This window comes from Hetaerina americana, unplaced genomic scaffold, assembly GCF_022747635.1.
Source record: "Hetaerina americana unplaced genomic scaffold, ioHetAmer1.1.p SCAF_6, whole genome shotgun sequence".
Lineage (NCBI taxonomy): Eukaryota > Metazoa > Arthropoda > Insecta > Odonata > Calopterygidae > Hetaerina > Hetaerina americana.
Window position 1 is genome coordinate 60,263,595 of NW_027287205.1, and position 25,415 is coordinate 60,289,009.

At 35.9% G+C, this 25,415-nt stretch overlaps 1 protein-coding gene across 2 annotated transcripts; it reads left to right on the top strand.

Annotated features, from left to right (window-relative positions):
• The first annotated feature begins 755 nt into the window (after window positions 1-755).
• On the top strand, window positions 756-22,769 carry Aldh (Aldehyde dehydrogenase). Of its 2 annotated transcripts, none has more exons than XM_071593615.1 (10): window positions 756-987; window positions 1,194-1,298; window positions 1,585-1,725; window positions 9,294-9,540; window positions 11,340-11,500; window positions 12,471-12,620; window positions 14,146-14,283; window positions 14,776-14,940; window positions 16,734-16,891; window positions 22,403-22,769. In XM_071593615.1, the coding sequence occupies exons 1-10, from the start codon at window positions 871-873 to the stop codon at window positions 22,548-22,550; spliced, it is 1,530 nt and encodes a 509-aa protein (XP_071449716.1). In that variant the 5' UTR covers window positions 756-870; the 3' UTR covers window positions 22,551-22,769. The 2 variants fall into 2 exon arrangements, with proteins under 2 accessions (XP_071449716.1, XP_071449715.1); XM_071593614.1 differs by having other exon boundaries at window positions 757-987; window positions 11,313-11,500.
• Window positions 22,770-25,415: the final 2,646 nt, after the last annotated feature.

Consider the following 25,415-nt stretch of genomic DNA (forward strand, 5'->3'; position numbering starts at 1 on the left):
AAGAAACTGAAATAGAAATAGGACTCACAAGTATAGGGTTTACTTGCATAAATATTTAGAGGAGGCAGTACTAAGTGCTATGTTTAACTTTCGGCGTGTTCGATGCTCTGGAATAGGAGAAAACGAGAATTGTCTCGTACAATTTTAAACACTCGATAGAGGTGGACCTTCGTCTCGGGAACGGGAATGACTTTAATGGCATTTGTCTCTTTTAAACCAGATAATTTTTATTTTATTTGTTTGCTTAGCTTATTGATGCTATACCATTTTTATAATTGGTATATTTTTGTTGCTTTTTTTATTCTTCCCCTAGTTAGTTTGTGTTACTGAAAAATCTATCGTCTGTTCCGTTTGCGAGGGAGTCCTGGCCAAGTTAAGTTAATTTATATCCTGAGTTAAAAACCCTTTCGTCAACACACTTCGGCTTCATGTTTGCCGTTGAATTTCTTTTAATGCTAGTATATTTGGTGAATAATTCTTTACTGAATTAACCTTCCTGTTAATAATTTTCCACGGAAATTGTACATTATTTTTGTGTAAAACGACATCGATTTGAATAAACTATTGTGAGTTAGTATCACAGTGACAAAAATTAGCAAATTTATTTTATAATATTTAGTTAATAAAATTTAAAAAATTCAAATTCGGTGCGATCCAAATCCTCCTATTGAATAGTCATTTGTTAGAATCAAGCCAGAAAGTAGACTTGGCAATGAAGCTTTTTACTCACTGCCATTGGAGGAGAGTGAATGAATTTAGTTGAGAATTGATTACGTCATTAGGTACTTGAAAAATTGAGTTCTTTCAGCAGCTGGGAAAACCGGTGTGTTAGGGACTCGACAGTTGGTTTTGAAGTCAATTGTAGGAATCATGTTGAAGCTCGTTCGTAGAATTGGCCTGAGGAACTCATTTCTGACTAATAAGTTAAGATTTTCATCAGCTCCTCTACCTGAGCCTGTAACCAATCCAGAGATCAAGCATACCCAGGTTTTGTTGGTTTATCATTCATGACGTGTTATGTAATTTGTAGCTTAACATCACATAAATCTGTAGTATAAAATCGCATCGTTTAGAATGATATCTCAATACATACTATACGATGCGTCAGTGTCTATACCTATCTTGATGACTGGATCGAAGGTAAACGTAATCACGAATTTTTATTACATCGAAATGACTTCCATTTCACCTAGATTTTCATTAACAATGAGTGGTGCAATTCCGCGTCGAATAAGACATTTGAAACCCTCAATCCTGCCACTGGTCAAGTGATCGCCGAGGTACAGGAAGGAGGAAAGGTAAAACCTCTTTATGTTTCTTACAAATAGATTTTTACGTAGTATTTTTTATATTAGTCATGGTGATTTTAAGTATCTTCCTATCTCCTGTAAATTCGTAGATATTAAATTCAAATGCCATGGGGAGTTAGGTTAGAAGTTAATCAGTAACGCACGCTAAATATTTCTTTCATTGTAAGCCAGTGTGCCATTTGGTTCTGCAATGGTCAGAAAAGGTATGACATAAATACTTCATTTTTCCATTTATTTTCTGATTTTTTATTCTACTGATTGATCATTTTCCTAGGCTGATGTTGATCGTGCAGTTCAGGCTGCCCATGATGCATTCAAACTTGGCAGTCCATGGAGACGAATGGATGCATCGGACAGAGGAGTTCTTCTAAATAAGTTGGCTGATCTTATTGAACGAGATAGCTGTTATTTGGCTGTAAGTCATGGCGTTAGACTTATATTTTTGAGAGAAATTTGAAGGCAAGTCTAAGTGTACTGTAAAAAAGGTATAGTAAAAATATTAACATCACTATAATGCAACAATTTCAGAGCGTAAAAATCATTCGCCTTGACTGGGACCAGTCAAGGCGAATGATTTTTACGCTCTGAAATTGTTGCATTAAAATGCACATTAGCGGATGACTCCGTTAAAAGTTACTGTTGCGGCATCTCCCGCAGTTTCTTTGGAATTAACATCACTTGTCATTTTTATAGAGTGATTTTATGAAACCTTACTTTATTTTTATGACAAGGCAGAACTTGACAAGAAGTACACTTATGAATAGTTAAGGTTGTAGGTAATATATAATATCAATATGTTGTAGTTCAGTGGTTCACTGCAGGGGCTTTTGGAGGAGTTTGGCGTAAGGGAAGATATCAACCTTCTCTTTGTCATTTAGTGATTATAATTAATCATGTCGTGATAATTTCCTTCGTCTACAATTCTTAACAGATACTAGTGGGCTTAGATGGTGAATGAGAAAATTATGAAAGAGATTGATCCATTTGAAAAATATATAAGAGAAATTTCACCTTCTATGCCGAAAGGAGATCCCTATGGATTATTCAAGTCAATACCCCCACAAAGGGTTCCTGTGGCTGGAAATAGTGATTTTTCTAATAGCCCACCATTCCCACCAGATTAGTATCACTAGAGACCAGAAGAATAAGCCTGGAATACAGTTTACCAGTATTGCTGGAGATAGTGATGTTGATAGAAGATGATACCTTGCTTAATGTACAAGAAGATCCACAGCTATATATGTCCAAGTGTGGGAAGTTTTATTTTTACCAACTTGTCATATTTTCCTGCTTTTGTTCTGATTTTCATTTAAGGAAGAATAAATTCGTTGCCCAGTCAAAGGCAGTCAGTGCCGATGGAAGAATATTATCAGTTTTGATGGTTTACTCAAGAGATAAGTCAGTAGGGTGGTGTTGTCAGTTCAGATATGGGAACTGATTGCAAGCCATCAAGAAATTATTTCTTTTACGTGATCAAAACATTTTTTTATTACAATGATGATATTTTGCAAAGTGAATCTGATTATACAAACAGTATTTTCGATTATTTCATGATGGTTTTTGAAGCCAAAGAATTTGTTGTTTGGGCAAATCTGAAAAAAAAACAAATTTGATTATTGAATTTGGCTCTCCACCCTGTAATTATGTTTTGCATGGTGTGGCAAGTCACTACTCACTCACCACCCTTGTGCCTAAGCAATTGTAATGATGTAATTACGATTAACTCGTATTAACTAGATGTCATAAAGCGATGAGGAAACAGTACCTTTTAAGTGCATATAAATAAAAATTAGAAGTGAAATTAGTTTCTACAATGAATGATTGGTAGCAATAATAACATTAAAAAAATGGAAGTGTGTAAGTGTTGGTAAATAGGTGCCACAAAAGCATCACTCATCCAATGGGAAGCCTCAATATTTGGTATTGTAAATTCTATTCTTTCGCAGTGGTTCGATGATAATGTGATTACTTTCAAGTGTGGTCATATATGGAACATATTAGCCTAAACGGTTCTCTAATGCAGCTGTGATCATCTTCAGAAGCCGAGCTACCAGCTAACATGCTCTGTATACAGTCATTATTGATAGCATCCGCAAATACAATCTATGGTGTTCGAATATTATTTTGCCATGATTAAATGAAATTAAAGTTACCTTAATGACAGTTATGTTTCATATATTTTTATTCTCAAGTAAAAATATGCACAGTATGCATTTCTAAATTAAATAACTTACAATTTTATAATACATATGGCTCCATGGTCATGCTGCAAGGTTTTAGAGGGTTGGAATGCAACCTTTATGAGAAAGAACATCAAAAACTTTCTTTTATTTTATTACCTACCTGTATTACAGGACATTCTGCCTGAAGTTTACCATTACTATGTAAGTCTGTTAGTCTCAGTAGTTAATATATGCTTCTAAAGGAAGAAATATGCAAGAAAGAACTAGAAAAAGCACATCAGAACCAAACGAGATTGCTCTTCAATGTAAAATATTAAATGGGGAGAAAATTTGGCTCTTAATTTCCACCATAAATTGCATTTGGTCGAGTATTTAATCATTATGGCCCATGATCAACACATTCATGTTTTCCATGTAAAAATTTCAATGGTGTATTGATCAAGTAGGTTCATGGAACAAAGGATGTTTACCACGAAATAATTAATTACTATAAACTGATGGACACTTAAAAGAGATAAATCTCTCAAACAAGGAACGCAATGGGAGATTAAGTAGAGAGATACCTAAATCACACCAGTGAAGTAAATTCATTTGGTCCCATGAAATCTGAAATAACAAATGATAATAAGTGATTCTATGTATGAAAGCAGAAAAGTTAAGTTCTTATTAGAAGTTGTTCCTGTCTATCAGGAGTTGATATACCAAGGGTATTGTTAATAATGTTTTGATTGTAGGTTTAGATAATGAATCCAAGTCAAGGAGAAATGGCTGTTTTGTGGGCATAAGACAGAAGGCAAAAATAGAAGTTTCGTGTCTTGCAGAAAGAGTAGGCATTTCTTGTTGCTTTGTTGGATGCAAATGAACATCATATTGTGCTTTCCATAATGTACCATACATTTTGAAAAATCAGGTTTGTTGATTATCAAGCTTTACTTTGCCAATCAACCAAGGGGTTGAAAACATTGCGGTGTGGTAGGTATGGGTTGAGAATAAATGAAGAAACAAAAGTTGTCTATGCCAGATCACCCATCACTGGCAGAGTTTCGCCATCCACTTTTGATTCTTGAAAGCATTTTGGTTGGGAACACTGAACTACATTGCCTGAAAATCACATATCTAAACAATCATCTTCAGCCTCACTTTAGCAGTCTAGATTACACTCTTTCCAGTCCTGGAGCCTGACGTATTCAAGGAAGAATGTACTGTCCTTTTTCTGAGTTCTGTCCTTTAATTGTTTCTTCTGAAAGACCCAATGACTGTTTTAATTGAGCTTTCAAAGCAAATTTTTACTAATGAAGGCTGCATGATTCTAAGTTTCACTGTGTGTCTTGTTTTCTGCTGACAGCAGTTTTGCCAACTTCATAGCTGGTATCTTCTGGTCAAAGTGACATTGTAATTTTGGCTATCCTTATATAGATAGCTGTCAGTATGTAATGTCACTGCTGCTCTATGATATAGGATGGTTTCAGGATTCTTTTTAGATCACTTTGTTATCTGAGGCTTATCTGTAAGTCCATTGAAATTGCTAAATATCCTACAGATTTCAAGAAGGAAGACTGCTATAGCTTCATAGCAAATGGAAATAGTTGTTTAAAAATCAAACCATTAAGCGGGTTTGCAATGCTATGAAGCCACCTAAAGATGGATAGCGAAAGTCGTATTTGTCCCTTTGATTTGAATATGCCAAAGGTAACATTGGCTAGCAGCAGAAAACAACACATGATGTGAAACTTGAAGGAATGCAGCCTTCATATCATCATGACGCAAGAGCTTTAACAGGGTTTTCAAATTATTACTTGTTTGTTTTCATTCAGCTCTTCCATGATGTCATATGACTTTTCTTATTGAATCATCCCCATAATTCATGAAATCATTACTTTTTTATTGCCCCCATTATTACCCCCAAAACCGCGGAAACTGACCCCTACTCATGAAGAGACAGAGAATATTCCTGAAGGGTCAGCTGCGGTGGTAAATCCGAACTCCGAGTTGAAAACTAGTGATGCGCCGGTATCCACCTCAATAACAAGGGGCCACACCAATAACACTATGGAAAAGTGTTCCTTAGAGAAACGTGTTACCCGCCTCCAAACGGGAATATCAAAACCCAAGTCCTTTTGACTAGATAGCATTAATTTATTTTGCCAAAATGTGCGATGTTTACGTAATAAGATAACGGAGATAGAGGCAATAGTCAAACATGGTGGCTACAATGTGCTATGTTTAAATGAGCACTGGATCACGAAAAATGAATTTGATGTGTATAAAATTAGTGATTTTGGCTTAGCATCTTTCTACTGCCGATCTGTAGCAAAAAACGGTGGTACCTGTATTTATGTCTTGAAAGGTATGCCCTTCAAGGTAATTGACTTGAACAAATTCTGTCTGGAATTGCACTTTGAAATATCTGCGATCATATTGAAGGACCTGAATTTGATCATTGCTTCTGTGTATCGCTCCCCTAATGGTGTTTTTGAACACTTCTGCAATCAACTGGAACTAGTACTATCCCTATTCTTGACTCTGAAAGCCAATATCATAATTTGTGGAGATCTCAACATTGACATAACACTAAAAACTAGTGATTGTCAGGTTCTTGAAAATCTTTTGCTTTCTTATAATTTATACTGGGCAAACAAACAGCCTACTCGACTTTCTGCCTGCCTAGATAATGTAATTACCAATTATGGTCCTGAACTGTACAGTATAAGTGTTATTGACTATCTCCTATCTGACCATCAAGGTATAAGCTTCACTTTTAATACTCAAATAACTCAAAAGATATATCCAAATAAAGGTAAAACCATAATTGTGAGGCCCATAACAATAGAAGGTTTAGAGAGTTTCCAACTGCTTCTATCTTGTATTGATTGGCATGGTTTTTGCACAGACTCTGTAGAACAAACATGTTTTTCAAGTTTTTTAGGTAATTTCCTAGGCATTTTTGAGCAATGCTTTCCTAAAAAAATTCTAAACTCTATCCCCACTAAAAATAAAAAAAATCTCTGGTGTACTGGGGAGTTATTAGCTCTTAGAAATGATTTACTTAGTTACTACCACTCTTACAAAACCAGTGGAAGCCGGCATGACAAAGAGGCCTACTTGAAATACAAAAGAGATTATTATAATTTAGTTAGGTGTGCAAAAAATAATGCTTACAAGGATTTTATATTGAATGCAAAAAATAAACAAAAGGCAGCATGGAGTGTAATCAATCAAGAAGTTGGTCATGGTAATGGAAAAGAAAATCTTCCTTTCACCCCAGATGCTGTAAATAATTTTTTCTTAAAAGCTGTTGAAGACAATTTGTTCTCTCGAAAAGTTGATGCTGCCAATATTGGTAATATGCTGCAAAATCTTCCTCCGAATAATTTAAATTTTAAATGGAATTTTGTTACTCCACTTGATATTATATCGACTGTTAAAAAATTTAAAAAATCCAACAGTAAGGATATTTATGGTCTTTCTAACTCCCTAATAAAGGACATTATTGTGCTCATTGCGGAACCATTAGCAATGTTAGTCAATTTATGTTTTGAGACAGGAGATTTTCCAACAGCTCTAAAATATTCCAAAACAGTACCTGTCTATAAGAAAGGTGATAAAGATGATTTAGCTAACTACCGCCCCATTTCCATAGTCCCCGTTTTTGGTAAAATTTTTGAAGCTATTATGAAAGATCAAATATGTAATTTTTTTGAGTTAAATAATCTCTTTTCCAAATCCCAGTACAGCTTTCGATCTGGGAAATCTACAATTTTGGCAGTAGAGTCCATAGTTAATTATGTCATTAATGCATTTGAAGAAAAGGAATCAGTCTCAGTGACACTATGTGATCTTAGTAAGGCCTTCGACTGTGTTAATCATTCAATATTACTAACGAAGCTAGAATATTATGGTATTAAGGGAGTTGCACTGAAACTAATGAAGTCATATTTGGATGATCGCCACCAATTGGTTGAACTTGATGGCTGTCGGTCTGCAGCTCTTAAAGTAAAATGTGGTGTACCACAGGGCTCTGTGCTTGGCCCAGTACTTTTCATTATCATGATTAATGATTTGCCCTGTAATATGAAACCTAGATCTGTTTTATATGCTGATGACACTACTTTTGTGCAAAAGTGTCAACATCCAGAAGATGCAAAGTTACGATCTAGCGCTACCCAAAAACAGGCTAAGGAATGGTTTGATGTTAATCATTTACAATTAAATACTAACAAAACTCAGCATATTGTGTGCAGTCTTAAATCAAAAACAACTGATATTGAAACTGCTAAAATACTAGGAATTTATATTGATACAAAACTTAATTGGGAGACTCACATCAGTCAGACCTGTAATAAACTTAGTAAAGCTGTTTATATGTTAAGAAAGCTCAACTTCATCATTTCAAATGAGTATCGTTTAACACTTTACCATGCCTTCTTTCAATGTCATTTGAATTATGGTGTTGAGTTATGGGGTCATTCCCCTCATGTTAAACAAATTTTGCTACTGCAAAAGAGAGCTATTCGCTCTCTTGCTAATATACCACCACGTGATTCCTGCCAACCTTTTTTTATTAGGTATAGAATCATGACTGTATTTTGTTTGTTTATCTTTAAGGCTCTGATTCATGTGAAAGTTAATCTAGAAACTTACCAATTAAGATCCAACCTCCATAACTATTCCACAAGAGGTAAATCGAATCTAAATACTACTTATTGTAGATTGTCATCAACTTACAACACATTTCACAATATGAACATACGACTGTATAACTATCTGCCTACTCAGTTGAAATCAGATGGTATCCAGAGTTTCAAGAATAGGGTATATACCTGGTTACTTGCTCACCCACTTTACTCATTGGATGAATTCTTTTGTGACAATCTTCATCACATTTAAGAGCTTATGTTTATATATTAAGTAATATTATGATTGACGACATTTAATATGGTTGTACCATTTTTAAAATGAATAAAGTATTATTATTATTATTATTGTAATTGATGGCACTATTTGTGCAGTACACAACATATTCTTCCGAACTTGGCTGAAGTAAGGATTTACATAACTTGTCTCTCCCTCTTGTACTATGAACTTAATTCATTCTTCCACTATACCAACCACACTGAGCTACTTTTTAAACCACCCGTTATCCACCAGAGAACTGACCTAGAAGTCAGAAATTTTCTTGGCTTCATTTTTACAGGTGAAAAAAAATCAGTGGCAGAATAATAAAGATCAACTGACAGAAACACAATGTTCTTCTTATAGATGAATTACTGATCTTCCAAATGTGAAATTGTGGAAGCTTATCTGAATGCTCTTGGGAAGTGACTCTTCTTATGGCTGAATTTGGTGATGATTTAAAGTATTTGTTGACATGCTATGGGAAAAATGAAATTTGAAGATGTAGCCCTTCTACCTTATTCTAAAAAGTTGAGGAAAATTTCCTTTCAGATGAGGTCTCCATCATTAAGAGATCAAAATTATGTGCTTCCTATTACCATATCTGCATTTTTATTTTCTTGTTAATATGCCTAGATAAATGGTAAAAATAATCCAAATAATATTAAATGGATAGCTAGCAATTGTTGGTAATCCTTTTACTGAGATGCAATTTGAATTATAGCTTTTCACGAATCAATAAAATGCCGATGTAAATGAATATTTATCACAGATTTGCATGAAGTAGCTGTGTGTTGAGAATTGTTCTCTGCTTTCCTGCCATTTAAAGATTTATCTAACTGAAGAGTTAATTTAAATTAAAGTGTAATAAATTTTCTTAGATTTAACTTTCTTTTTTCATATTCAGTCTCTTCTTACTCTCGACAATGGAAAAACATATTCACAATCATATGCAATTGAGGTTCCTGGCTGTGTCAAGACACTGCGGTATTATGCTGGATTTGCCGATAAAAATCATGGAAAGACCATTCCTGCTGATGGAGACATTTTCTGCTACACCAGACATGAACCAGTTGGAGTTTGTGGCCAGATAATTCCGTGGAATTTCCCACTTATGTTATTGGGATGGAAAATTGGACCAGCCCTTGCTCTAGGTAAGTTTTCCTCATCGCTAATGCTATGAAGTAGTCATTTTAGTAGAGCAGTTTAACATGTATTCCTCCCTAATACCTTCCTAGACAAAAAGCTTATTTCTGTCTCCCGAAGTATGTAAGATTCATATGGTTATAATCATGAGGAATTTAAACCATTAAATTTTTTAATCTTTTTGGTTAATCCACCCTTCATTTTAACACAGAGTATTTGTGGTCAAATTCTAACAGTTACAAGTTACAGTGAAAAAATTAAATGCTATTTACTGGGAAGAATGTCTCAGATTATGGGGTGCTTCCTAATTTTGGATTCCTTTGGTTCTTTAAGCTAACTTCTCAAGTGTCCAAAGAGGTATCCTGGTTTTTTTTAATCTGTTAAAAATTTTATGCAAATATGTTTGTAATGCCTTTGAATGAGCCAAACGTGAAGTGCATTGATACTTAAGATTTCCTCTGAAATTTGGGCATTAAGCAAAACTGCCTTGTTCCGGAAGGCACCATTAGATCAGCATTGTCAGTTTTTTTGGTTAAATTTTGTTGTTTATAGTGTTTGGCTAGTGATCGAATTGGATGCTTGTTTTCTGAAAATGGTTCTGACTCTGCTGATGATGAAACCTTATGAGGTTAAAAATACATTTTTTTATTTGGAGCATTAATTAATGTGTGATGAGGGACCATAGTAGGTTCAATGGGTGTTGTACTGAGTGACTCACCTGAAGGCCTTTATTTTGATTCTGGGTGATGCCTTTAGGCATCCCCCAGATACAGAATTGTACATCTGGGGTAGACATAGCCTACCAGCTGTACAACTGTACTGATATTACTCGATCGCTTCAGGTGGGAATGTTTTTTGCATTCCTTTTTTTTTTGGGTGGGCAAAGTGAGGAAGTTCCTTGGGGAAATTCAAAATTGGCAAATTAAGTGAATGGAAGAAAAATAGCAAGGTATTGAGGGCACAATGGAAGGGAGACACCTGGGTAAGCATATTAGAAGAAGGAACAGCATAGCTTTTTAGACCGATTGAAGATGGGCAGAAGTAATGGAGAAATGAAGAAATAAATAATATAGGGCAATGGAAGAGGAAGTTCTGGCGATATTAAGGAGTAAATAATTATTGGGAAATGTTCAAAAATAACCTTCAGTGAAACACGTGCACTTAATTCTGTTCCAGAATTTAATATTTATCCTGAGGTGGCTTCTGATTTATGCTGCACAAGAAGCATAATTGAGGCTCATTGTTTCTGCCGTATTAATAGCTGTATGTTGCTGCAGAAGAGAGATGCAGAGCCATACAATGCTCCACGCAACCCTCCTTGGAAGTCATCTTAGTATCATTGGCCCACTGTGAAAGGATGCACTCTGGTTTTCTTTTTATGTTCACCTCCCATTTATTACCTGAGCTATTTAGTTGAATATGAGGAATGCTTAATTTGTTCATCAACCCCGTTGTCACTTATAAATGATTTTCAGGCTCTCCATTGATTGATAATAATGATTGTTTCAGTGGAAATAATTTGTATATATTTATTTTTGCAACATAATTATGTCATCCGATGTAAAATTTTATTCTTTTTAATCCACTATAATTCTGTTCATGATGCAAACAACAAAGACTTTATCTAATAAAAATGTTTTATAGTAAACGTGGGTCACACTCTAAGTTGCAAGTAGAGGCTGAGAAGTAATGACAACCAGGATGGTTGCTGTTACCTTGTCTGTTTCTGTTAAACCTCTAAATATAGCTAAAATATTTTATCTCAAACATGTCATTGTAGGGAATGTTGTTGTGATAAAACCAGCAGAGCAAACACCTTTGACTACTCTTTATGTTGCCGAGCTTTGCAAAGAAGCTGGATTTCCTCCTGGTGTTGTGAATGTTGTTCCAGGATTTGGGCCAACTGCTGGCGGAGCCATTGTTGATAATCCATTGGTTGACAAAGTCTCTTTCACTGGTTCTACTGAGGTTAGAGTTTTCCCATTTACTAGCTTCACTGAAATATAATGAAGTTACAGATGTATAAAATAAATTAAGTTTACATAATACACGGGTAACCAAGGAGAATTTGGCGGGGATGTTTTTGTGTTATTTTTATCGTTTATATGCATTCCAAATTAGCTTGAAAATTTTTATTACAAATATGAAGTGGAATCCCGAGTTATTAAGTGCCTCTTTACAAATATAACATCCTTAATTCAGATGTCGGCTTACCAATAGGGACCTAAAATTCATGAGACTTATAAATTTACGTTTAGTAATGTAAACTTAATTCAAGTAAAAATTAGGAAATTTTTTATGATTAATATTCATATTTTTTGTCATTTTTCCCTTGATTTTAACGTATGGACAAATCAAATCAAAATTCAGTTTTTTATTTTCCCTAATTCACGAACTGTTTGGTAAAAAAGTACAAAATGCAAATTTTTCCATATTTTTAGGATCTATTATCAAACATCTGTTGTCTTCATTATCATTTACTCTTTGTTTTTTCCATTTTGTCATTATAATTTGATAAAGTTACTTCTATGATCTCTTTTCAATAATTTTTTGTTATAAGGAAGGTGAGATGTAGCTAGAATAACTTATATTTTGCCTCTTAAATATATTTTAGATGAAAAAAATTAAATTTATCCTAGTGTGATTTTTTTAAAATGTTTTTATTTCAAATATAAAGTATTAAATGGATGAAATTGATCAAAACTATCATAACTAACATTTGTCAATGGACATTGCTCTATAATTGGCAGTTTTTTAATCCAGAAACACAACCAAACCAAGGCTCACGCAATTCTTTCCTTTTCCAAATTTTATAGGGGCTGCTCACTATTATGAAATTTAATGGTCTCTACTCTTTTTATTTTCCTTGGAATTTATGAGCAATTTTCTTTATCAGTTGCTTTTTGCTACAATTTTCATGCTTTTTAACTGTTCGTAGGTGGGAGTGCAAATTCAGAGAAACTCTTCCTCAACAAATTTGAAAAGGGTGACGTTGGAACTTGGTGGAAAATCCCCTAACATTGTTTTGAAAGATGTTGACATGAAATTTGCTGTAGAGAGCTCTCATCAGGGTCTGTTTTTCAATCAGGTAAGGGTCCAGATTTTTTATATCTTTGAATTTTTCTAACTAGAAATAGAGCGCACTAAAATAGTACTTTGTGCCCCGACATAATGAAAATCGTGGTTGAAATCTCTAGAATGGGGGAAAATTCTTTTGCTTCAACCAGGGTTTTTAATTTGGGGAACAGGAAATAGTCACATGGTGCCAGGTTTGGTGAGTAGGGTGGGTGAGGAAGCACAGCAGTTTTGTTTTTGATTAAAAACTCACAATTTCTGAGAGGTTAATGTGAGTACTAGCACGAATTTGGCCATGACTCGATGCATCCGCAGTTTTTCAGTCAGGATTTTATAACACATTCCAATCAAGGTGCTACACTCTTCTGCAAGTTTCCTGGCAGTCAAATGTGATTTACATGAACAAGATCGTTCATTTTCTTGATGCGAGGGACATCGGTTGACGTTGATGGTCTTCCAGAATACTTGTCATCTTCCACTGATTGCCTTCCCTTTTTAAACTGGGTGAACCACTAATAGCACGCAGTATGTTTGAAAAAAGTGTGATAAATACTGGGACAAGTGTATTGAAGTGAAAGGAGATTTCTGAAAAATAAAAAAGTTAACCTAAATAATGTTATTCTATTTTTTTCCTAAGGATCTATTGTATGACTCTATGTAGAATAGGTTTCAGGGAATCACTCTCATTGTGAGCAGAGTAGGTTTTTCAAACAAAATGTTCAGTGTAAATTCAAGGTTTAGTTCAATATAAGTTATCCTACGGTATTAAAATTTATGTAGTCACACTATCGTAATCAGTGATTGTACTTAAGTGATTATTTCATTTTTATTGGTACAGCTTTTAGTAGTATAGGTTGTAAACACACATAGTTTGTATCAAACATTTTTCTTTTCCAAAATCACTGGAAATGCCCTCATTGAATCGGAAACATTCAGCTAATTTATTGAGTGCTGTAGATGTTCAACAAAACAAGTATGTTTTCAGTGTAAAATGCAATATGAAAAGTATGAACTCTAGGTACAGACAAGATCCTACCTTTTCCATTGTGAAACATTTTTTATGGACAACACCTGCAGATATAAATGAGGTATTAAAATGCAAATTCTTCTTCATTGTAAGTAAAAATATTATCCAGGGAAATTGTGGGAAATACAGTACAGTGGCTACAGTAGTTAATTATAGCAGGAATCAGGATTTTCCAATGGAATCTATTTTCCTTTTGGCTGTAAGATCTGTTTGGATTTGCCACAGGCTATTGTGCATGTAAGCCCCGGAAAAAAACAACTATAGTTTTGATGTGATACCTGTGGCATGTGTGCTGATATGAGATGCTTCACCTAAGGAAGGCTACTCAGATTCTGAACATTTGGTAGAATAATCAGGAAAAGTGTTTGTCTGGAAAATTGAGTCGGAAATGAAAGTCTAGGAAATGAATGGTCAATAAAATTCGCAGTATATCATATTTAAAAAAAAAATTTTCATGGATGAATATTTATTTAGTAATTTGAATTATTGTTGTAAATGCTTATTCACTCAGGGGCAAGTTTGCTGTGCTGGATCTCGCTCCTTTGTGGATGCCAGTATTTATGATGAATTTGTTGAGAAGAGCTCCGCTAGAGCTGAGAGAAGAATTGTTGGGGATCCATTTAATCCTAAAACAGAGCAAGGACCACAGGCAAGTAATGTTTGAAGAGACAATTTATTGCTTCCAGTATAATTTGAAGAGGACTCTGCAATTAAACCTGATCCTTGAAGTAAATTTAATTTATATTTCTAAAAATATTCCCCCTTGTGCATTGATATTGCTGATAACTGATTGGTTACCTGTAAGATTACCTCATCAAATGCATTTGTCAGACTGAAAAATATCAGAGAAATAGCCTTGTCAGTCTGTTGGGCAAACTTTTCTACAATATAATCAAAACACCATATGTATCTTAAAAGCTTTCCGATTTCACTTTGGATAGGCTTATCTTTGAATCCTCGTATCACATTTCCATCTGTTATTCTTGCCTTCCAATTAGAGAAGCCTGTGAAGTCAAGGTCAAAGGTTTACTTGCTATTCAGGGCAAAAATGGTAAATGGGCTGACAAGGGAAATTTTCGGGTTTGTACCTTAGAGTGCCAATAGTACCTTTGTGTTCAAAATAGTTTTGTCTTCTTGCCAGATTGATGAAACCCAACTCAACAAGATTCTTGGCTTTGTGGAGTCTGGCAAGAAAGAAGGAGCCAAGCTGGTGGCGGGAGGCAAGCGCATTGGCAGCAAAGGATATTACATGCAGCCAACTGTTTTTGCCGATGTCACTGATGACATGCAAATAGCCAAAGAGGAGGTAGGTGAAGATCAATGCCAATAATTCCATCTGTCTTAGTTAATTTACCAATTAAGATCACAAAATTTTGAAATATTTGATTAGGGATTCAGGTTTTCAATTATGTAACACCCAGAGACCTATGCTAAAACTCATAGTGAAAGGCAGGGAAAAGACAGGGAGATGCCGAGGTGAAAGTTGGTCTACAAGCCAATCAGAAGGCACCTGATCCTTGTAAAACGTATATATAAAGTACATATTCAACGATACAGCATTCAGAAGCCCTGAGGATGATGACAGAGTCGGTTATCGAAACATTGGCAGCAATTGAGACTATCCTGGTGGAAGACCCAAGAAGATATAACTCATAAAGACTCATCTTTTCCTGTGCTTTTAAGTAGTTCCTCAGGAATGTTGTCTACCCATATGACCTTATTTGATTTCAGCTGTGCTAATATGGTGTTACATGTTCAAAGTTCTCAACTGAATTTTAGTAATACGAGGTATGTTCAAAAGGTTCCCAAACTTTATTACAAAAAATTACTTCACTAACAAATTATTGGCCGGGATACTCTTCAAAATAGTCTTCTCCACAACACATACCTAATCCCAACAGTGTTTCCAATTTTTGAAAGTCCTGGAACTCTTCTTCTGGAATGCTCTTAAGCTCCTCCTCCTAAATTTTTCTGTATCTCTAGAATGGTGGAAAATCCTTTTCCTTGGAGCAGGGTTTTTAATTTGGGGAACAGAAAATAGTCACATGAGGCCAGGTCTGATGAGTAGGGTGGGTGGGGAAGCACAGCAGTCTTGTTTTTGACTAAAAACTCAAAAGTTCGGAGAGGAGAATGTGAGTGCTCGGCATGAATTTGACTGTGACTTGATGCATCCTCAGTTTTTCAGTCAGGATTTCATTACACATACCAATCAAGATACCACACTCTTCTGTAAGTTCCCTGACAATAAAACGTGATTTGCATGAATGAGATGGTTCACTTTCTCAATGCGAGGGTCATCAGTGATATTGATGGTCTTCCGAGTGCTCGTTGTCTTACCCTGATTGCCACCCCTTTTTAAAATAAGGTAAACCACTCATAACGCACTGTGCATTTCATAGCATCCTCACTATAAGCCTTGATAATCAACTCAAAAATCTCTGTGAAGGATTTTCAGTTTCCTGCAGAATTTCACTGAACAATGCTGCTACTTCAAAGAGCTCATTTCCCCGCACCCGATTTTTTACTGCCCTGCATGAATACCTCTTTACATAAGTAGTAGTTTTAGGGGGAGATGACTGGCAGCTAAGGTCATTTGCGCCATTAAGAATGGATGGGAAAGGAAGGGTTGAGAGAAAACTGGTGTCGGCATTAGCCCACTCTAATCGAAAGGCACCAAGGGGTCCTGAGTTTTAATGTCCCATCTGGCGGACAGCGTGGTAACTCATAGTGCTCTCCAAAAAGCACCTCAAGTAAAGATCAGGATACCACTGAATAATATCTGTTGTCTCCAGGATTCGGACGAGCCCTCTGTAATAATAGATCACATGTACAGGTTATGGATAAGTCATTCATCCTTCTAGCAGTCTCCCTAAGTTCTACAAAACCTTCACTAATTGTGCCTAATTCACTCCGTTGAATTCTGTTTCATTTGTTCAAAGTATGCAAATGCATCCTGTTTTTTTACTTTTTTTTCCTTTCAACCACTTTATTGCTGTGACATAATTTTTCCCCAAGACCCTTGTGGTTTAAGAACCATCCCTAATTTCAATAATATTTAATGCATTTATGATATATACATGTGTATATGTATATTTACAGATCTTTGGACCAGTTCAACAAATTTTGAAATTCAAGGACTTGGATGAGTTGATTGAAAGAGCAAATGCAACACCATATGGTTTGGCAGCATCCATTTTCACCAAGGACATTGAGTCTGCACTGTACCTAGTGCAAGGCATACGTGCTGGGACTGTCTGGTAAATTATAGAATAATATGTTATAGTGATGCATGAGTTTGCAATCACAATTCATTCTGGAAATGTTTGTAATACAAAGCATTCCCATATCAGAGTCAATTTCCCACATAAATAATGGAAACTCAGATGGTTTGTTGCACTAAAAGTATTCATTTAAAAATGGTTTGTACGTAATCTTATGTTTTCCTATTTTTCAATATAAATTTAATACAATATCATTATATTTATTCATTAAATAAAATTGCAGCTAGTTAGAGATTGAGACGGTTATGGTGTAGGATGACTTTCACTGCCACAAGTTGAATCAATGTTTTCTGTTGGCTCTCTGGAATTTTTTTCCATGTGTGTGGCTTTAACAAGACACCTTTCCATTGGCACTCGCTTTTGTCTCCGTTTGAGGTATTTTTGGAAATGTAAAATTGTATTGCTCTCTTAAAGACTCCATCCCAGGCTTTATTAATGATCTTTGTTTGTTGATGTGAAATTGATTTTTCCAAAACAGAGAGTAGGTTTTTTTCTTCAGTTTCCTCAAAGAATGGCTAAAATGGTGCCTGGGTTTAGAGTTTTTTAAAGTTTGAATTGACCTGTGGATGCATGTAATTGATCTACCCCGGTATAATGGAGTGATGTTGGAAAGGAACTTGACCTTTATGAACTTGATTTCCTCTGTTAAGCGCCCCCCAATGCCTAAGGGATAAGAAGGAGTGTTAGTCATAACCAGCAAGATTTTGTGTGGCAAATCCTGTTCTGAAAGGTGTTCCCATGAAGGTCCTTTGCTGCATCTGGCAACTTTATTTCTCCTCTTATATTTTGTGAGTTGTTGACATAGACTTGTTATTGAATCTTTCAATATCAGCCTCTTGTGTACTGCATTCATGCTTCATAATGGTTTTTCTCTTAATTTCCTCCATAATCATTTCCTCCCTCTGGCTGAATTCCTTTTCAACCTGTTTCTTTGTGCAATAAAGTTATTAAAGAACAGTAATTACACTTGGACCTAGAATAAATTAAAATTTTAATTATGCTCACACACATGGTCACAATACACTAAAACAAACATAAGCCCGCATAGATTTTGACTATACAAGTGAGGCACTTGAACCAAGACTGAGTATGGGAGACAATTACCTGCAATCTCACAACAAGAGAGAGGAGAGCCATTGGCTCAGTTGTGACCTCATGGTGCACGACTCATATTGCGTGGACTTTTTCATTTATCAAGCTAAATTTTGTTTCAAAATTTTACTTAACTTGCTGAACACTTTCAGACTTAGTTAAATGTAATCCAAGGGAAATTGTATAATTAATTAATGTCGGAGACAATCCTGAAATGTTACCATAGTTCTAATCACAATTTTACATGCGTTTGAACTGCATGACAGGAGCACTTTTTTCTTAACAAAACTTTGAGGGAAAGGGTGCATAGTGATATGGTTGTATGAAACCAGCAATAAAAAACGTCTTGTGGCTAAGCAAAATTGTAACCAAATGGTTCAATGATAGTTCTACGTACCAGCCACAAATTTTATTTTATTATTTATTTTGAAATCATCATGTAATTTTAATAAAATATTTCATAATTGACTGAATATTTATCTCTATTCCAATAACATATATAATCTTTTCAGTATGTTTTTGATAAAAATGATGTATAGAAACTATCAGATAACTGACAAAAATGTTTTTGGACTTAAGTGACAATTTTGTCATGAAGTAGTCTTCTAAAATTTCATAATTCATCCAAGTGCATTGATACACTCTCGTACCTCTTCATGGAGGTAAAAGAACAGCCTCACTACATTGAGTGCGACCAACCCCTGACGATAAAACATATCCTGACTCAATGCAGCAATTACCAAAGGGCCAGAGAAAGGTTCAATATAAGGGAAGATTTAAGTAATATCTTAAGGGATGACTCCTTAACTTTTTTAAGGGAAACTGGCTTAATGAGGCAGCTTTAGTTTGGGTCTCGTAATTTTTAATGCCTTTTGTTTGTAACAATTATCCATTTATTTATCTATTTGTGTATTTATTTACTTATTTATTAATAAAACAGAACTGAGGTTCTAATCATCTTGACAGGGGTGCAAAATGACCGTATCTGTCGACGCACCCTATAAACCCCCAACACTATTACCCCTGACTCCTGTAAAATCACCAATGTATCTATTAGTTGCAATTAATCTTGTTTGTTGAATAATAATTTTTGTGGAAACTGAAAATCCCAAGCATCTGAGGCCTATTATCCAAGTTTTTAGTTCTTGTAGTTCTGGCCACTTAGTGATCGCATGTTACAGATTGTTTACTGTGAATAGTTTTTTGTGGGACCTTTTACTGTCTTCTCCAAGTTCTTAGCATATATTCAGTTGTTGGTGATCTGAAATTCATCTCTGCTGTCCTGTTATAGTGTTCTGTGGCATACGAAATCACTTGTACATTGAATGCAATATCATGTAGCAGAATCTGCATTGTTTTCCAGCCATGTTCTGCCACAAAATCTTAACTTTCCTGTAAGATTTAGATATGGCTAATAGTGCTTTACTTAACTTGGGTAGTAACAAAGAATGAATATTTACTGCCAGTGTACATACCTAGGGAGCTTAGCTTAATGTTGGGAGTTGTAACATTCAGATATGAATGGAAAACATGAGTTCCTCAGCTTTCATCCAATCAAATAAATTAGGGCAAGCAGGTTCTTATTGAAATCTTATCTTATTGTTTTGACAGAACAGTAAAAATTAAGGAATGATGTTCGGAAACACTAATGCAAAAAGACAAAAGTATGTAGAATACTAATATATTCACATTAATATAACCCAGAAGTTTTAGCTGACTGAAATTTCAACTCATAAGTTTGATTATCCCCATATTTTGGGCATATTTCGAGGAGAATAAAAGCATCCTGTTTACTGGTGACTATAGTGTATTGGATAGAACAGATGAAAATGGAGATCCTTGTCTTAGCCCCTGCCTAGTGCTGTCCATCCCGATCCTCCAATTGCTATTTGCTATGTAGTTTGGCCCATGTGCAGGTGTTGGATAAGTTGTCTATCCTTCCAGACTACTATCTCGAGCATAATATGCAATTATTTATGTGCGGATTATTCCATCAAATGCCATCGCAAAACCCAAAAAGCATAAAAATACTTCCTGGTAAATTCTAATGTTCCTTACTTCTAGTGGCCTTCATCTTAGGACTCAATTGCTCTCTTCTTTATCTTTTGTCCATGACCCTGAGCAATGCCTTTGCTGCGTGTGAAATTGAACTTACTACCTTGATCAAAAATTTCCCGGAATTTATTCAGAAAATTAAAAATACAAGTTTATTTATCTAAATCTATATTGTCCCCTTCAAAGTAATCCCCATCGACTGCAACACACTTATGCCAGCGCTTGATCCAATCCTCGAAACATTTTTTATATTCGGTTTTCGGTATGTCCATCAGTGCTTCCTGCGATTTTTCCATTACTTCCTCTCGGCTGCTAAAACGCGTTCCCCGTAATGGTTTTTTAACTCGATTGAACAGAAAGAAGTCACAGGGAGCCAAATCAGGTGAATTCGGTGGCTGTTGGATGGTATTTGTTGCATTTTTCGTCAAAAAATTACGAATAATGATAGCACTGTGCGACGGTGCGTTATCATGGTGCAAAATCCACGAGTTTTCTGCCCACATTTCTGGTCTCTTTCGGCGAATTGCTTCACGCAAACGTCTCATAACGCCCAAATAATACTCTTTGTTTACTGTCTGGGCTTCTGGCAAAAATTCATGATGCACTACACCGTTGTAATCCATGAAAACCGTCAGCATTGCCTTCTTTTTTGACTGAAAACGACGTGGTTTTTTTGGTCTCGGCTCATTTGGTGAACGCCATTCACTTGCCTGATGTCTGGATTGCGTGTCGTACTCATAAACCCACGTCTCGTCTCCAGTAATGATCCTTTTGATGAATGTGGGATCGGATTCAGCCTCGCAAATCATGTCTTTTGCGACGTCAACACGGTCTCTTTTTTGCATGAAATTGAGGTCTTTTGGCTCTGCTACACGACGGAAACCCAAATCATTAACCACAATGTCTTGGGCGGATCCATAGGCAATGTTCAAGTCCTCCGCTATTTCTCTGATGGTTAATTTGCGGTTATTGACCAACAACTTTTCTTTTACTTTATCAATTTTTTCACCGACTTTCGATGTCGATGGTCTGCCACTGCGTTCATCATCTTCGATTGACTCACGACCACTTCTGAACCGCTCGTGCCACTGGTAAACGACCGTTTTTTTTTAGAGAATCGTTGCCGAAACACTTTTCCAACATTTCCAACGTCCGTGCGCCACTAAATCCGTTTTTTACGCAAAATTTAATACAAGTTCGTTGTTGCAAATTTAAATCCATTTCTGAAATTGTAAAAAATCGCCAACACACACAGAGATAGATGTACTCTTGGCTACGTAACTTTTGCAAATGTCAAGTTATGACACTAAGATTTAAAGGGAATATCAACAACAGATGTACCAATTTAACAAAAAAAACAGAACTCAAATCGGAACGATGGGAGCGCCACACGGTGGTTATTCCGGGAACTTTTTGATCAAGGTAGTATGTCCAAACTAGTCCTTGGTTCTCACACATTGTTGCTTTTTCTAGGATTCGGTATCAATGCCAATCTAACAAAATCTTCCAGCCAAGTTCTTCCCTTACGAGTATGTGTGTGAGGTCATTGGTGGCTTTTATTTTTTTTTATTTTTTATTATTTAAATTCTAAATGTATATTGGAAGAAAAATATAGGACTCATATTGGATCATAGTGGTGGAACATATTTGTTTTCAAACTCTTGATTGATGAAACAGGAAAGGAGAGTCAAAAGTTAAAATGCTAAATATTTGGAATTTTATGAAAAAAAAAGGATTTGTTGAAATTTTGCATTTTACCCATTCCCAATGTATCTATAATATGGCGCATGGGAAATTGTATGGTTTCACTGATCCAAATGAGTATAGGTATCAGTCTATATTTTATAGTTAGCGGGGATCGAGATGGTGCGGGGGCTAACGTACTGGCTTCCCACCCTGAGGGCGCGGGTTCAAATCCCGGCGGTGTTGAATATTTTTCAGAGGTATCTCGATCCCTACTTGAGGTGCTTTGTGGAGGGCACTTTGAGTGAGTACGCCGTCCGTCGGATGGGACGTTAAACTGCGGACCCCTTGGCGCCTTTCGTAAAGAGTAGGCTAATGCCGACGCCGGGTTTCTCTCCACCCTTCATCCTTTCCTGTCCATCCCCTATGGCGCAAATGACCTTAGCTGTCGGTCGCCTCCCCTTAAAACTACTACTACTTTATAGTTAGCTATTTAGTACAGGCAAGTTATGTTATCTGTATAACTACTAGTGGAAAGAATAACATTGGAGTACTATTTATTAAAAAACTGATTTACTTAAGAGCTGACTTGTTTTGCAGAGTGAAATTATTATTACTCTGTGAAATCTCAATTTGTAATTTTTTTTTGTATTTTAGGGTTAACTGTTCAAATGTGCTCAAATCTCAGACTCCTTTTGGTGGCTATAAAATGTCTGGATTTGGAAGAGAATGCGGTGAATATGCTTTACAGTCATATACAGAAGTGAAGACTGTTACAATAAGGTCACCCATGAAAAACAGCTAACTGACATCTTATTGGCTGAGAAAATTTTGATCCTGAAAGTGATAATCAATTACGTTCTTATGTTAAAATAATATTTCTCAAAAATGCCTGTCTTCAGCATATGTGAGGTATACATCTATCATTTATTATTGCTTTGTAATTTTTTTATAAAGTTCAAGGAAAATCCCCAAAAATTTTCCGCTTGAGTTGAAAATAAAACTGCTATTTTTCTACTGTGAATTGTACTTCTGTTTGTTTCATACCCTTACTCATTACATGAGTTTTCTCTATATAGCATTGCCCTGTAAAATGTTAAATATCACAACTATTTGATGGCTTCACCTTGAAGAATCTGCATTGCATGTCCTTAATTACCCTACACTTATTTGTTAAGTATTAATACCATATGTTTTTACTCAATAAAAATGGTAGACTGAAGGATCTCAGGTTTTCCCGGCGTATGATATTAAAGAAGATTGAAGACCTCAGGAGTGTACCGGATTCCTTGCGAGTGTGGCCAAGCATACATTGGGGAGACGGGCCGCACCATAGAAACACGCCTAAAGGAACACGAGAGGTGCATCAGGTTAATATACCCAGCGAAATCTGCGGTCGCCGAACATTGCCTCAATAACAACCACAGAATTAACTTTACCGGCACAAAGAGGCTATGCCACGCCAACAGCTATTGGGATCGCGTGGTGAAAGAAGCCGTTGAAATCCAACTAGACGCCAATACTTTCAACAGAGACAATGGCTTCCAAATCAGTAACACTTGGAAGCCAGTGCTAAAGAAAATAAAGAATGCACGGGAACGCACCCAATTGGCCGTAGCGGAGCACACTAATGCTACCGACCAATCAGGGCACACCTGAGCCTTGGTGGAGTGTATAAATACCAGGCCTTTTTTATGCTCTGAACTTCACCCTGAAGACGATGGCAGAGTCAGCCTTCGAAACGTCGGTGTACTGCAACCTGACCCGGTGGGAAACCCGAGAGAACTTCTTGAAAAATGGTAGACTGATTAACAAAGTAGTTGTGATATAATATTTTGGATTGCAAGTTGCTCCAAGTTCACAAATAATAATATGAAAGTTATGGAATAAAATTAAAAAAATAAGACAAGTGGAACCTCGCTTATTGAGCATGGCACACTGTGAGTAGTTTGCATAATGAGCAAGTATATTGGTCACAAAAACAACTCAACAAGCAACTTTTCAAAAAACAAGTGAAGAGGACACAGGGATTCCTGGAGTCATTGCAATCCTACTACAGCAGTTTGTCCGCTAGCATCTTAGCATTGCTAGTAATCACATTTTTCCAAACTTGTGTTCAAACGTATTATTAGTGATTTTTGTGCAAAGTTTAATAATATATTGTGTATAGTTTTAAAAATGACCCTGAAGAAAAACCTGTTGTAAGAAAACCATAAGAAAATTAAAATAAAGAGTAGAAATTAAAAGTAAAATCATTGAAAATCAGGAACAAGGTGTGAGCATGGCTGAACTAGGGCGTACATAAACAATCAGTCAACATCAATGATTAGCCTTTCCTTCAAGAAAATGGACAAGACCAAGGAGATCAGATGCTTCAAATAGTGGCAAGGGTATCTATGCAATGGATATGCATTCTCAATGATATTGGAAGGTTGCTTCTCAGATGCATTAATGAAAAGCAATTGCAAGGCAACACCATTAATTAAAATTTAATTTGTGAGAAGGGGAAAGTGTTTTTTGCCGACCTTGTTAATTAGATGTTAGGATCATCAACGGCCAAACAAGCATTTAAGAGGAGCTGTGTTGTGGTTCATGAAGTTTACCGGAAGAACCGTCATCTACGGCGTTGCAAGGTGTGGTGAAGCAGCAAGCTCCGAGTCAAAGGCAGCAGAGAACTTCATTGATGACTTCAAAAAGTTTCTGAGGGTTACCTGCCGCATGCTTGATTTGTGACGAGACAGTTCTCTTCAGAAAGATGATACTAAAGCAAACCTATATTTGTTCACATAACAATAGATATGAATGCATTGCCCGACCATAAGGCAATTAAAGACCATCTCAAACTGCTTTTTAGCTCAAATGCTAACAGTGATTTGAAAACCAAACTCCTGCTTGTTTACCATTCAGAAACTCCATGAGCCTTCAAGAAGTGTTAAGTCCAAAACACCAGGTTTAATGTGATTTGAATGTTGATGAAAACATATGATGAAAAATAAAAAATCTTGTGTATTAAAATTATAAACAACATTTACACATTTCATTTAAAAAATGCCAGTTCCTCAAGTGATGCTAATGGTTGATCACCCTCAAGCCTAACTGGCAAAATGAACTCTCCGTCAACATTAATCCATATCTCCAGTTCTTTGCATGCCACTTTTACCATTTCATCCCTATACTCGTAGTTGATATGAACCAATTAAGACATTAATATTTTTATTGGTTATCTACTGGTTAAAGGTAGGTTTTAGATGGACACAAACTTCCAAATAATTCTCTTGTATTTCCTAACAAAATGCATTCCAACATCCTACTCTACAACAAATCTCTCTTTAACTCCATATACTTAGTTCCTTCCTTCATTCCGTCCAACATCCTGATCCTATTCCTGCTCCTTCCTCATTTGTCAAACATTCTCCCCCATATCAGACTTCAACATCCCACTGCCAATCAATATGCTTTAAATCCCTTTTTCTTGTGTCCTTATGATTTCTCCCAGCAATTCCCTCACCTCCCATACCATACCTAGTACTTCCTCATATGTTTTCCTTTCTGTCCACTTCACCTTCTCCATTCTTCTCCAAGCCCACATTTTATAAGCTTCCAATCTACGCCTATCATCCTGCTTCAAAGACTTATATTTCCACACCATACATAACCAAGTTCCTCTCTC

Bases quoted from the DNA above. Each gene is read 5' to 3' on its own strand.
- Aldh (XM_071593614.1), top strand. From the start codon at position 871: ATGTTGAAGCTCGTTCGTAGAATTGGCCTGAGGAACTCATTTCTGACT. The intron at 1,299-1,584 runs GTAAAACCTCTT...TCATTTTCCTAG, and splicing joins AGGTACAGGAAGGAGGAAAG to GCTGATGTTGATCGTGCAGT. The intron at 1,726-9,293 runs GTAAGTCATGGC...TTTCATATTCAG, and splicing joins GAGATAGCTGTTATTTGGCT to TCTCTTCTTACTCTCGACAA.